At 44.9% G+C, this 14563-nt stretch overlaps 1 protein-coding gene across 6 annotated transcripts in view; it reads left to right on the forward strand.

Annotated features, from left to right (window-relative positions):
* The window catches only part of LOC134337116 (transient receptor potential cation channel subfamily V member 3-like), a 63337-nt gene that overhangs the window by 9453 nt on the left and 39321 nt on the right, over nucleotides 1-14563 (forward strand). For all 6 annotated transcript variants that reach the window (XR_010015933.1, XM_063031967.1, XM_063031968.1 and 3 more), the window contains exons 2-3: nucleotides 7151-7246; nucleotides 8613-8702. Coding sequence is in view for 5 of the 6 variants with exons in the window: in XM_063031967.1 (XP_062888037.1) it covers nucleotides 7151-7246; nucleotides 8613-8702 (186 nt within the window). In the remaining variant the exon portion in view is untranslated. The remainder of the gene's footprint in view (nucleotides 1-7150; nucleotides 7247-8612; nucleotides 8703-14563) is intronic.

Genomic DNA, 14563 nt, shown 5'->3' on the forward strand with positions numbered 1-14563 from the left:
GTAAAAAGGGTCCAAAGGATCATTGGGGACCCAAGTCATCCCAACCACAAACTGTTCCCCTGCTACCATCTGGAAAACAGTACAGCAGCATAAAAGCCAGGACCAACAGGCTCCAGGACAGCTTCTTCCACCAGGCCATCAGACTGATTAATTCATGCTGACATAACAGTATTTCTGTGTTATATTGACTGTCCTGTTGTACATACTACGTATTTATTTACTGTAAATTGCACATTTTGACGGCGATGTAACATAAAGATTTTTACTCCTCATGTATATGAAGGATGTAAGTAATAAAGTCAATTCAGCAGGAGGTGGGGTGAGGTTGGGGAGCAGTCATGCACAAGGCTGAGGCAGTAATCAGGTCAGAGATCCCAGAACGCAATCCTCACCCTTCCCCACTCCTTGACCGCAGGATGTCCCAGATCTGGTGACCTGGGATGTCTCACTGAGCTTGAGACCATGGCATTTATTACTGGGTTGTGTTGGTGGGGTTTGGGGGCTGGCATCAGTTAACCCTACCCTGAAAACTTGTACTCGGCCTTAATCATTCTTTACTTGTGCGCAAGGAGAGCACCATAGTCCTTCTTGTCAAACTGTTTGAAACTTTGAACGCATAATATTTTTATATAGAAACTGACTAGTTGGATACAGACATTGACTAGTCGGTTAAGTCATGGATGTTCAAGTTCCTTATTTGCATAATCAGTCGCCAACACTTTCCTCTAAGCTGCACAAGTGCGGGGCCACCCAGTAAGTGAAATGCTCCTGCACACGTAGCCTTTGTTGCCACGCAGCTGGGGTTTTCTTTTATATGAAGTGCCACGCAGTTTTCAGGCCGTGTAGACGAAAACATACATCCTGCTCAGAGTAATGGTTGGTCCGTGCAGCTGTTTATAAAAAATAAGTAAATTAGAGGGAGCGTTGATCACCAGTCACAGTGTCATAAGAGCAGGGTTAGGCCATTCAGCCCATTGAATCTGCTCTGCCATTCCATCATGGCTGATTTATTATCCCTCTCAACCCCACTATCCTGCCTTCTCCCTGTAACCATTGATGCCCTTACTTATCAGGATACTTTCAACCTCCACTTTAAATATACCCGGTGACTTGGACTTCACAGCCGTCTGTGACAATGAATTACACAGATTCACCACCTTCTGGTTCTGTTACTAAGATAAAGCAAGTATTAATAGCCAGTAGAATCTACATACTAATTCTGAAGTATTATTGACCTTCAATAAAGTAACTGCCCAGTAGTAAGTGTCACCCGAGAATCCTTTGCATCCTTGTTGTGTGTGTCAGTTGGCTCTTGTGCAAAGTGGAGCTATGCTCTTCAAAGACCTCTCTCGCGTGGTCTGTAAACTATCCTTGCCTGGACATTATATTAACCCCAACACACTCCACTACTGCTGTACCATGATGGCAAGTACCTATTGTTCCATTCCTGGACCACATTTCGGGAAATCTGATCACTTGGCTGTCCTATCTCCATACAGGCAGAGGTTAAAGATCAAGGCTGCACAGGTGGGGACAAAAAAAGTAGTAGTCTTGGGAGGCAGAAGAGTGGCTGTGGGATTGCTTCGAGTTGGAGTGTTCAAAGACTCGTCTGTGGATCTGAATGAATACACCGAGGCTGTTATGAAATTTATAAAAATAGTTGTAGATGAGTGTGGTCCCACAAAATCATTCATTCTTCTCCAACTAGAAGCCCTGGATGAACCATGAGGACACAATCTGCTGAGGGCCGGATCAGAGGCATTCAGGTTTGGTGACCAAGTTAAATACCAGAGATCATGCCTGGATCTCCGGAAAGCTATCTCACATGGCAAGTGACAATTCTGGACCAGACTTGAATCACTGAGGCGTGCTCGTCAGTTGTGGCAGGTCTTGAAATGCTATCACCTCTTACAAAGTGAAACCAAGATGCATGTTTTAGGTGATAACAAGACAGTGAGCTCAGTGTCTTCTGTGCTTCCATTGACCATCAAAACTTGGAGGCACCTTCATGAACTCCCACACCCCCAGTGACCCTGTGATTTCAGTCTTTGAGGCTGATGTGTGAGCAGCCTTCAGGAGGGTAAACCCACAAAAAGCATCTGCCCCAGATGGGGTACCTGCCAAGTACTAAACACTTGTGCTGATCTGCTGGCTGGAGTGCTCACTGGTGTTTTTAACCTATTGCTTCAGCGGTCTGAGGCTTCAAGCAGGCTTCCCTCATACCAGTGCCTAAGAAGAATGTGGTAATCTGTCTCAGTAACTATTGCCCAGTAGCACCTACATCCACTGTGATGAAGTACTTCGAGTGGTTGGTGATGAAACATCAACTCCTGCCTGAGAAGTGACTTGGATTCTCTCCAATTTGCCTACCAGCACAACCGATCCACAGCTGGTGCTATGTTGTTGGCTCTTCACTCAACCCTGGAACATCTGGACAGCAGAGATTCATACATCAGGATGCTCTTTATTGACTACAGCTTGGCATTCAATACCATTGTTTCCTGAAAACTAGTCAATCTGATCCAATACCTCCTTGTGCAATCAGATCCTCAGTTTCCTCACTTGCAGACCCCAGTCAGTTCAGATAGGCAGCAACATCTCTTCCACAATTTCCATCAGCATGGGTGCATCACAAGGCTGTGTGCTTAGCCCCCTGCTCTGCCTACTGTATACATATGACTGAGACTAAGCACAGCTCTAATGCCGTATTTAAGTTTGCTGATGACACCGCTGTCGTTGGCTGAATAGTCATAGTCATACTTTATTGATCCCAGGGGAAATTGGTTTTCGTTACAGTTGCACCATAAATAATTAAATAGTAATAAAACCATAAATAGTTAAATAGTGATATGTAAATTATGCCAGGAAATAAGTCCAGGACCAGCCTATAGGCTCAGGGTGTCTGACCCTCCAAGGGAGGAGTTGTAAAGTTTGATGGCCACAGGCAGGAATGACTTCCTATGACGCTCTGTGTTGCATCTCGGTGGAATGAGTCTCTGGCTGAATGTACTCCTGTGCCCAACCAGTACATTATGTAGTGGATGGGAGACGTTGTGCAACTTAGACAGCATCCTCTTTTCAGACACCACCGTCAGAGAGTCCAGTTCCATCCCCACAACATCACTGGCCTTACGAATGAGTTTGTTGATTCTGTCGGTGTCTGCTACCCTCAGCCTGCTGCCCCAGCACACAACAGCAAACATGATCGCACTGGCCACCACAGACTCGTAGAACATCCTCAGCATCGTCTGGCCGATGTTAAAGGACCTCAGTCTCCTCAGGAAATAGAGACGGTTCTGACCCTTCTTGTAGACAGTCTCAGTGTTCTTTGACCAGTCCAGTTTATTGTCAATTCGTATCCCCAGGTATTTGTAATCCTCCACCATGTCCACACTGACCCCCTGGATGGAAACAGGGGTCACCGGTGCCTTAGCTCTCCTCAGGTCTACCACCAGCTCCTTAGTCTTTTTCACATTAAGCTGCAGATAATTCTGCTCACACCATGTGACAAAGTTTCCTGCTGTAGCCCTGTACTCAGCCTCATCTCCCTTACTGATGCATCCAACTATGGCAGAGTCATCCGAAAACTTCTGAAGATGACAAGACTCTGTGCAGTAGTTGAAGTCCGAGGTGTAAATGGTGAAGAGATAGGGAGACAAGACAGTCCCCTGTGGAGCTCCAGTGCTGCTGATCACTCTGTCGGGCACACAGTGTTGCAAGCACACGTACTGTGGTCTGCCAGTCAGGTAATCAAGAATCCATGACACCAGAAAAGCATCCATCTGCATCGCTGTCACCTTCTCCCCCAGCAGAGCAGGGCGGATGGTGTTGAACGCACTGGAGAAGTCAAAAAACATGACCCTCACAGTGCTCGCTGGCTTGTCCAGGTGGGCGTAGACACGGTTCAGCAGGTAGAAACCACCACCTTTAATTCTTGTGTTCTCGATATTTATTGCTTATTTATTATAATTTTTATGTTCTGTATTTGTCAGTTTGTTGTCTTTTGCATATTGGTTGTTTGTGCTGTTGGGTGTGGTCTTTCATTGATTCTATTGTTTACCGTTATCATCCACAAGAAAACTTATCTCACGGTTGTATGTACCTTGATAATAAGTGTGCTTTGAATTTTGAAGTTTGGGCAGAAACACAGAGCATAATGACACATACAGTAAATTATACAACATTGTGAATAAAAAAACAGCAAAACAATAGTTGAAAATTTCAATCAGAGACATGTCCACTGTAGTACAAGAGGAGGCCTGTGATGCTCCATTGCTGAAGTAGAGCTCGGGTTATGCAGTCAATTCAAGAACCTGATAGTTGATGGAGAGCAGCTGACAGAGTCAAAGAGCAACACAGCACTGATACAGGCTCTTCAGCCAAACTAATCCATGCTGACCACAGTGCCCACCCAGCTAGTGGTAGCCTATGTCCCTCCAAGCCTTGCCCTCCCATGTACCTGTCCAAGTTCTTCTTAAGTGATCCTGTTGTACCAGCCTCAACCACTTCCTCTGGCAGCTCATTCCATACATAACACCCGCTGTGTGAAAAACTTACCTCTCAGGTTCCTTTTAAATCTCTGCCCCTAGTTTTGGACTTCTGTACTCTGGAGAAAAGGCTGCTACCACCCTCCTTATCGATGGTGCTCATAATTGTAAATGTTTCTATAAAGTCAGTCCTCATTCTCCTACCTCCATAAAACCAGAAGGCAAAGGAGCAGAATTAGGCAATTCAGTCCATCAAGTCAGCTCTCCCATTCCATCATGGCTGATATATCAATCCCATTCTCCTGCCTTCTACCTGTAACCTTTGACACCCTGATTAATCAAGAGCCTATGAACCTCTGCTTTAAATACACCCAATGACTTGGTCTTCACAGCTATCAGTGGTAAAGAATTCCACAGATTCACCACCCTCTGGCTAAAGAAATTCCTCATCTCTGTTCTAAGTAGATCCCTCTCCATTCTGAGGCTGTGTCCGCTGGTCCTGGACTCTCCACCAGAGGAAGTATTGTCTACATGTGTCCAAAGGAATGAGGACTAGCCTGTCCAGCCTCTCCATAAATCTTTACTGCTCTCTTTCCTGTTTAACCACACCATTGCAGTGAGAGGGTGACTGAAATTTTACAGAGTACTGCAGATACTGAAGAAGTGGGCTGTAGCCACTTGTCTCTTGTGTTCCTGTGTGTTGCAATTGCCATTTCAGGCCATGGTGCAATCAGGCAGGATAATATCTATGACGCACCTATGTAGAAGTTTAAATCTTCCGGTGAGATGGCGGCACACTCGGACGCAGAAGCCGCTCTGGGCCCAACCAAAAGTGTAATTGTTCATCCTTTATGTTGTCTGCATGATCGCAAGACACTGCTAGTTATCAAGAACATCAGGTGCCGCAGGTCTATCCCACTAGCGAGTTGCTGGATAGTGGCAGAGCTGGACTTGTTAGGTATCCTATTGCAGCCTGCTTCAGCCACATGGCATCAGAGACGGTGCGTGGAGGCAGTGCACGGTCCAACAAACAGTGGACATAACTGGCGTGGACATTTTTATTGTGATGTCAGGACCCTGATGGACATTGATATTGCAGAATGCTGCGAGTCTGATTGACAGGTTCATTGGCGAGACTGACAGAGGGAGAGCAGCGTGGCCTCAGTGGTGGGGGGAATCAGTCCTCATACCTCAGGGTTGTTTGTTGCAGCCACCGGGAAGGAGACGCCAGAACTGGCTGTGTGCTGGCCTCTTCTGTCGGTGCTGCTCTCCAGTGTTGGCTCAGTGGGGAACAAGCGGGATTGCATTCATCTGTGGCCGCACTGCACGATGTGGTGAGCTGCTGCTGGCTTATTCCTGCAGAAATGGCTCCAGGTTAACAGTTATGCACCATCAGTGTACGGGCTGTGACACTCAGGGACTTTGGCTATACTATATTTTTAATACGTTTTTTGTAACTTAAGTTTTTCTGCTGTTATAATTATGTGTGCATTATGTTTGGGTGACGGAGTGGAGATATGTCTCTACCAGAAGGAGATGTAAGGCGCTCGTTCCCTCCACTAGCCTGCAGGGCACCCTTGGGCAAGGTGTAACATCTGCTTAGCACCCCGCCCCCAACCCATCCCTGGATCAGGGTCACGTGGACCCAGGGGAGCAGGTGGTGGATGGTCGTATGAGCAGCCAGTGCAGATCACAAGTCCCGGTTATGCGACCACTGACACCAGGCAGCATACTCTGTCTTTCAAAACTCTGAAGAGTAGGATCACCTGCCTTGTAAAGAAACTGCCCAGAAGAAGGCAATGGGAAACCATTTCATAGAAAAATTTGCCAAGAACAATCATGGTCATGGAAAGACCATGATCGCCCACATCATATGATAGGGCATATAATGAACAAGTATGTGCTGTGTGTGATGTTGGTATTGTGTTTTGTACCTTGGTCCCAGAGGATTGGCTGTGAGATTTGGTTGTGTTCACGTGTATGGTTGAATGACAATTAAACTTGAATCAGAATTAGGATTTTTTAGGTTTATTTTCACTGTCTTACACGTTGCTTTTCACCAGTAGCAAGGTGCAAAGATATAAAAATAGTATAAATTACAAAATAAATAGAGTAAAACAAAAGGGTGTTACATGGCAGTGTTCAAGGACTGTTTAGAAATCTGATGATGGGCAAGAAGCTGTTCCTGAATTGTTGAGTGTGTCTTCAGGCCTGTGTATCGTGGCAATGAGAGGAGGGCATGTCCTGGATGGTGGGAATCCTGAATGATGGAATCTGCCTGAGACACCACTTCTCCCGAAGATCTCCTCAGTGGTGGGAAGGTTGTGCCCATGATGGAACAGATTGAATATCCAACCCTCAGCCTCTTGTGATCCTGTGCATTGGTGTCTCAGTACCAGGCTGCATTGCAACCTGTCAGAAAGCTCTCTACCGTACATCTATAAAAAGTCTGTACAATTCTTTGGTGCAATTTCTGAAAGTAGAGGCTCTGGGGTGCCTTCATTGTGATTCCATCCATGTTCTGGACCCTCTACAGATCATCTGAGATACTACATCTCTCGGTCTTACAGTGTCTGGGGTCTTCCTCCACAGGTGGTCGGAGACCAGAGGTGTGGGGGGTGGGAGTTGTCCAATGTTTACTAACTCACGATTTTCATTTACAGGTCAGCTGACCCCATTGAGCAGCTGGATGAATTTCTAACCAGTACTATCCTGAGTGAAACTTTCCCATTCCAGCAGGATGTCTCCTCTACAGCCAGGTAACAGCTTTGATACCACTTTCTTTCCCTAACACTGAGCAGCCTGTATTGTCAGGGTGTAAACCCAAGAGGTTTTGCAGATACCGGAATTCCAGAATAACACACAAAATGCTGGAGGAACTCAGCAGGTCAGGCAGTGTCTGTGGAGAGGAATTAACTGTCAACCATCGGGCTGAGACCCTTAATGGAGATGGTACACGTGTGAATGTCCCTTTAAGTGTAGTTTACACCACACGGCAAGCCTTTTCTTTGTCCTTGTCTACAAGGCACAAGTCTGGAGTGTGTCTGAATACTCTCTACTATCATGAACCTTGTACTGTCTGAGCCAAAACAAAACAACCCACTTGATCAGCCAACTAAACGTCCCATCCCTCCACCACTGGCAGTGGTGAGCACTGCCGACAACATACAGTGTATACGGTGTGGTTACTACCAGATACCGTTATTCCCAGAATGTCTTCTCCTGACATTTATTTCCTCTGGGTTCTGGCCTGGGCTGGGGTAGGACTGTACAACACAACCTAAAGATTCATATTCAGATTTATTTGTCAAATGTACATCAAAATATACAGTGAAATATGCAATTATCATTAACACACATTAGATTAGATTAGATTATGAGGACATGCAGTCCACTTTAATTGTCATTTAGTAATGCATGCATTAAGAAATGATACAATATTCCTCCGGTGTGATATCACAGAAACACAGGACAGACCAAGACTGAAAAACTAACAAAAAACACATAATTATAACATATAGTTACAACAGTGCACCAATACCATAACTTGATGAAGAACAGGCCATGGCACAGTAAAAAAGTTCAAAGATGGCAGGGGCAGCCTGCAAGTAGATGTGAAAGGAACCTCCGTGACTAAGCAGGTGGAGGGAATGGTTTGCAGGGCAGAACAGGTGAATGGGACTGATTGGAGCTATCAGACTGAATGGTGATTTCCCTTGTGCAATCTCTTGAGCCAAAGTTCTGTTGCCCTCTGATCTGTGTGGTGGTCAGCACTAAAGATGAGAGAGTGAGAGAAGGTATTAACGATTAGCTTTATTTGTCACATGTACGTCAAAACATACAGTGAAATAAGTTGATTACATCAGGAACGTGCTGGGGGGGCAGCCCGCAAATGTCTCCGAGCCTCTGGCGCCAACATAGCACGCCCACAGTTCACAAACCCTAACTCCTATGTCTTTGGGAATGTGAGAGGGAATCTGCATGGTCTTGGGGAGAATACACAGGGTCCTTACAGAGAGCAGCAGTAACTGAACCCAGATCACTGGCACTGTAAAGCATTGCACTAACTGCATCGCTACCATGCTGAGGCAGGGTGTTCTCATTGTCTTGCTTTTGAATTGACAGAGCTGAAGATGCTGTCGATTGCACGGAATCCACTGCAGAGAGTTTTTATGAGTGTTTCCCTTTTCAAATGGACAGGAATGACAATCTCAGGTAGGTACATCTCCGGCACGTGTTCTATTAGGCAGACCTTTACAACTGCTTGTCAATGCAAATATCTAGTCAGCCAATCAAATGGCAGCAACTCAATGCATGAAAGCATGCAGACGTGGTCAAGAGGTTCTGTTGTTGTTCAGGCCAAATATCAGAATGGGGAAGAAATGTGATCTTACCAACTTTGACTGCGCAATGATTGTTGGTGCCAGACAGGGTGATTTCAGTATCTCAGAAATTGCTGATCCTCTGGGATTTTCACGCATGACAGACTCTAGAGTTTACAGAGAATGGCCCAAAAAAGGGAAAAACATCCAGTGAGTGGCAGTTCTGTGGGTGAAAATGCCTTGTTAATGAGATGAGAATGAGCAGATTGCTTCAAGCTGACAGTAACTCAAGTAACCACACGTTACAACAGTGATGTACAGAAGAGCTTCTCTGAATGCACAACACGTCAACCGTTGAAATGATGGGCTAGGGTAGCGGAAGACCCCTAACATACACCCAGTGGCCAGTTTATTAGGGACAGCAGGTTCTGTGGACGTGAACGGGACACCCGTTTGGTATGTTGCCTCTCAGGTGCCAGGGTCAGGAATGTCTTGGATCGCATCCACAGCATTTTGGATGGGGAGGGGGAGCAGCCAGATGTCTTGGTACATATTGGTACCAATGACATGGGAAGGAAAAGCAAAGAGGTCCTGAAAAGAGAATTTAGAGAGCTAGGTAGAAAGCTGAGAAGCTGGACTTCCTGGGTAGTAATTTCTGGATTGCTACCTGTGCCACGTGCCAGTGAAGGTAGAAACAAGATGAATTGGCAGATAAATGCGTGGCTGAGAAGCTGGTACAGTGAGCAGGGCTTCAGATTCTTGGATCATTGGGATCTCTTCTGGGGGAGGTATGACCTGTTCAAAAGTGACGGGTTGCACCTGAACCAGAAGGTGGCCAATATTCTCGAGGGCAGCTTTCTTAGAGCTGTTGGGGAGGGTTTAAACTAATTTGGCAGATGGATGGGAACCGAAGTGAAGTGACTCAGGGTAGGATGGATGGTAAAAAAGCAAAGATAGTGAGCAGTTAGACTGTCAGGAAGGGCAGGCAGATGATTGAGCATTATTGCAGCCAGCAGGATGAGTATCAGTGCATTAGGGATGCAGAATCACTGAATTATGGCTGAAAGATTGGTGTTGTTGGGATCTGAATTTCCAAGATTACATGTTGTACTGGAGGGATAGGAAGATAGGCGGGGGGGGGGGTCTCTGCTGGTAAAGAATGGCATCAAATTATTAGAAAGATGTGACATAGGATCAGAAGATGTTGAATTCTTGTGGGTTGAGTTAAGAAACTGCAAGGGTAAAAGGACCTTGATGGCAGTTATATACAGGCCTCCAAGCAGTAGCTGGGATGTGAACTACAGATTACAATGAGAAATAGAAAAGGCGTGTCAAAAGGCCAATGCTATGATAGTTATGGGAGATTTTAACATGCAGATAGATTGGAAAAATCAGATTAGTAATGGATCTGAAGAGAGTGAATTTGTTGAATGCCTATGAGATGGCTTTTTAGAGCAGTTTGTTGTTGGGACAACTAGAGGATCAGCTAATCTGGATTTGGTGCTATGTAATGAATTGGAAGTGATTAGGAAACGTAAGGTAAAGGAACCCGTAGGAGCCAGTGATCACAATATGATTGAGTTCAACTTGAAATTTGATAGGGAGAAAGTGAAGTCTGGCATAGCATGTATTTCAGTGGAGTAAAGGAAATTACAGTGGTATGAGAGAGTTGGCCAAAGTAAATTGGAAGGAGATGCTGGCAGGAATGACAGCAGAGCAGCAATGGCGTGAGTTTCTGGGGAAAATGAGGAAGGCACAGGATAGATGGATTCCAAAAACAAAGAAACACTCAAATGGCAAAATAGAACAACCGTGGCTGACAAGGGAAGTCAAAGCTAATGTAAGCAAAAGAGTGTGGCTTACAACAAAGCAAATGTTAGCAGGAAGGCAGAGGATTAGGAAGCTTTTAAACACCTACAGAAAGCAACTAAAATAAACATTAGGAGGAAAAAGAATAAATATGAAAGCAAGCTAGCAAACAATATCAAGGTGGATAGATAAAGCCTTTTCAAGTATATAAAAAATAAAAGAGAGATGAGAGTGGATACAGGACCACTAGAAAATGAGGCCGGAGAAATAATAATGGGGACAAGGAGATGGCAGATGAACTAAATGAATATTTTGCATCAGTCTTCAATGTGGAAGACACAAGCAGTGTGCCAGGTGTTGAAGGGTGTGAGGGAAGAGAAGTGGGTGCAGTTGCTGTTACAAGGGAGAAGTTGTTCAAAAAGTTGAAAAACTTAAATGTGCAGAAGTTACCTGGACCAGATGAACTGCACCCAAGGGTTCTGAAAGAGGTAGTGGTAGAGATTGTGGAGGCATTAGTAATAATTTTTCAAGAATCATTGGACTCTGGCATGGTTCCAGAGGACTGGAAAATTGCAGATGTCATTCCACCCTTTAAGAAGGAGGGGAGGCAGCAGGAAGGAAATTGTAGACTGATTATCCTAACCTCTCAGAGCTGGGAAGCTGTGGAGTCAATTGTTAAGGATGAGGTTATGGAGTACTTGGTGACACAGTCCAAGATAGGACACAGTCAGCGTGGTTTCCTTAAGGGAAAATCTTGCCCTATAAACCTGTTGGAATTCTTTGAGGAGATTACAAGCAGGAAGATAAAGGGGATGCAGTGGATGTTGTCAATTTCGATTCTCAAAAGGTTTTTGACAAGGTGCCACACATGAGGCTGCTTACCAAGTTAAGAGCCCATAGTATTACAGGAAAGTTATTGGTATGGTTAGAGCATTGGTGATTGGTAGGAGGTAGCGAGTGGGTATAAAAGGATACTTTTGTGGTTGGCTGCCAGTGACTGGTGGTGTTCCGCAGGGGTTGGTGTTGGGACCACTTCTTTTTATGCTGTATATCAATGATTTAGATGATGGAATAGATGGCTTTGTTGCCAAGTTTGCAGGTGATACAAAGATTGGTGGAGGGGTGGTTAATGTTGAGGAAACAGGAAGGCTGCAGAAGGACTTAGACAGATTAGGAGAATGGGCAAGAGAGTGGCAAATGAAAGACAATGCTGGAAGGTGCATGTTCATGCACTTTGTAGACGAAATAAATGTGCGGACTATTTTCTAAATGGGAAGAAAATCCAAAAATCTGAGATGCAAAGAGATTTGGGAGTCCTTGTGCAGAACACTCTGAAGGTTAACTTGCAGGTTGAATCAGTGGTGAGGAAGGCAAATACAACGTTAGCATTAATTTCAAGAGGTCTGGAATATAGGAGCAGGGATGTGATTCTGAGGCTTTATAATGTGCTGGTGAGGCCTCACATTGAGATTGTGAACAGCTTTGGGCTCCTCATCTATGAAAAGATGTGCTGGCATTGGAGAGGGTTCAGAGGTTATTCACAAGGATGATTCCGAGAATGAAGGGGTTATCATACGAGGTATGTTTGATGGCTTTGGGTCTGTACTCACTGGAATTTAGAAGGATGGGGGAAGATCTCATTGAAACCTTTTGAATGTTGAAAGGCCTAGACAGAGTAGATGTGGATAGAATGTTTCCCATGGTGGGAGAGTCTAGGACAAGAGGGCACAGCCTCAGGATAGAGGGGTGTCCATTTAAAACAGAGATGCAGAGAAATTTCTTTAGCCAGAGGGTGGTGAATTTGTGGAATTTATTACCACAGGCAGCTGTGGAGGCCAGGTTGTTGGGTGTATTTAAAGGAGAGCTTGATAGGTTCTTGATTAGCCACTGCATCAAAGGTTACAGGGAGAAGGTCAGGGAGTGGGGCTGAGGAGGGGAGAAAAGGATCAGCCATGATTGAATGGCGGAGCAGACTCGATGGGCCAAATGGCCTAATTTTGCTCCTATGTCTTATGGTAAGGGGGTACGAATAAAATGGCCACTGAGTGTATGTTCCAGAGGGATTTCAGGATTCCCAGTGACATGACAGCAAGGTTAAGATGAAGTAGGTAGTGAGGTGATAACATTGGGCCAGTATGGTTTGGAGGACCCCGAAGTTTCTCTGTTCTGGATGGGACTGAATGGGAGTTAAAGGGCTCTTTTATGGATCTCTCGTACCCAGAACGGTAAACCCTTGATCTCCTTACTTACCCGTCAAGGTTGCTGCACTTTCCCTGTAACTACAATACTTTATTCTGCATTCTGTTTTCTTTTTGCTGCCTCCAGTATGAACATAGAACATTACAGCACAGTACAGCCCCTTCAGTTCATGATGTGCTGAGTTTTTACCATCAGACCATAAGATATAGGAGCAGAATTAGACCATTTGGCCCATGAATCTGCTCTGCCATTTCATCATTGCTGATCCAATTTTCCTCTCAGCCTTGATCAACTGCCTTCTCCCTGTTTTCCTTCATGCCCTGATCAGTGAAGAATCTATCAACCTTTGCCTTAGATATCCATAAAGACTTTGCCTCCACAGCTACCTGTGGCGAAGAATTCCTCCAATTCACCACTCTCTGGTTAAATAAATTCATCCCCATCTCTGTTCTAAAAGGACACCCCTCTGTTCTGAGGCTGTGTCCTCTGGTCTTTGACATAGGACACATACACTCTTCCAAGGCCTTTCACCAGTCCATAGGTTTCAATTAGGTCACCCCTTGTTCTTCTGAATTCTATTGAATACAAACCCTGAGCCATTAGACACTCTTCATATGACAAGCCATTCAGTCCTGGAATCATTTTCATGAACCTCCTTTGAACCCTCTCCAGTTTCAGCACATCCTTTTTAAGATAAGGGGCCCAAACTTGCTCTCAATACTCTAGGTGAGGCCTCACCAGGGTGCATTATAGAATTTCAACATGATATCCTTTTATATTCTAGTCCTCTTGAAATGAACGCTAACATTGCATTTACCTTCTTCACCACAGACTCAACCTGCAAATGAACCTTTAGGGAATCCTACACAAGGACTCCCAAGACCCTTTGCACTTCAGATTTTTTTTGTACTATCTCTCCATTTAGAAAATAGTCAACTCTTTCATTTGTTCAGCCAAAGTGCATGACCATAAACTTCCCAACACCACATTCCATCAGCCATTTCTTTGCCCATTCTCCTAATCTGTGTAAGTCCTTCTGTAGCCTCTCTACTTCCTCAAAACTACCTGCCCCTCCACCTATCTTCATATCGCCTTCAAACTTTGCAACAAAGCCATCAACCCCATCATCCAAATCATAGACATATAACGTAAAAAGAATCAGTCCCAATATAGACCCCTGTGGAACACCACTAGTCTCCTGCAGCCATTCAGAAAAGGTTTCATTTATTCCATTCTTTGCCTTCTGCCAATCAGCCACTGCTTTATCCATACTAGAATCTTTCCTGTCATACCATGGGGTCGTAACTTTGTTAAACAGCCTTGTGTGTGGCACCTTGTCAAAGGCCTTTTGAAAATCCAAGTTCACAACATCACCATCATCCACTCCAAGATCGACCTAACCTTTCCCTCTCACATATCCCTCCATTTTTCTGTCATCCCTGTGCCTATCTAAGAGTCTCTTAAATGGCCCTAATGTATCTGCCTCTTCTACCACCACCCCTGGCAGTGTGATCCATGCACCCACCACTCTCTGTGAGAGTAAAAAAAAATAAAAAAACTAAAAAACTAAAAAAAAACTACCTCTGACAACCTCCCCCCCCCACCCCCACCCCATACTTCCCTCCAATCTCCTTAGCCATTTCCATCCTGGGAAATATGGTTCTCCACTCTGCCTTTGCCTCTTATATTCTTGTACATCTGTAGAGTTACTAAGGACCCTTACCATCTGAGACACACCCTCTTCTT

Source organism: Mobula hypostoma, chromosome 23, assembly GCF_963921235.1.
Source record: "Mobula hypostoma chromosome 23, sMobHyp1.1, whole genome shotgun sequence".
NCBI lineage: Eukaryota > Metazoa > Chordata > Chondrichthyes > Myliobatiformes > Myliobatidae > Mobula > Mobula hypostoma.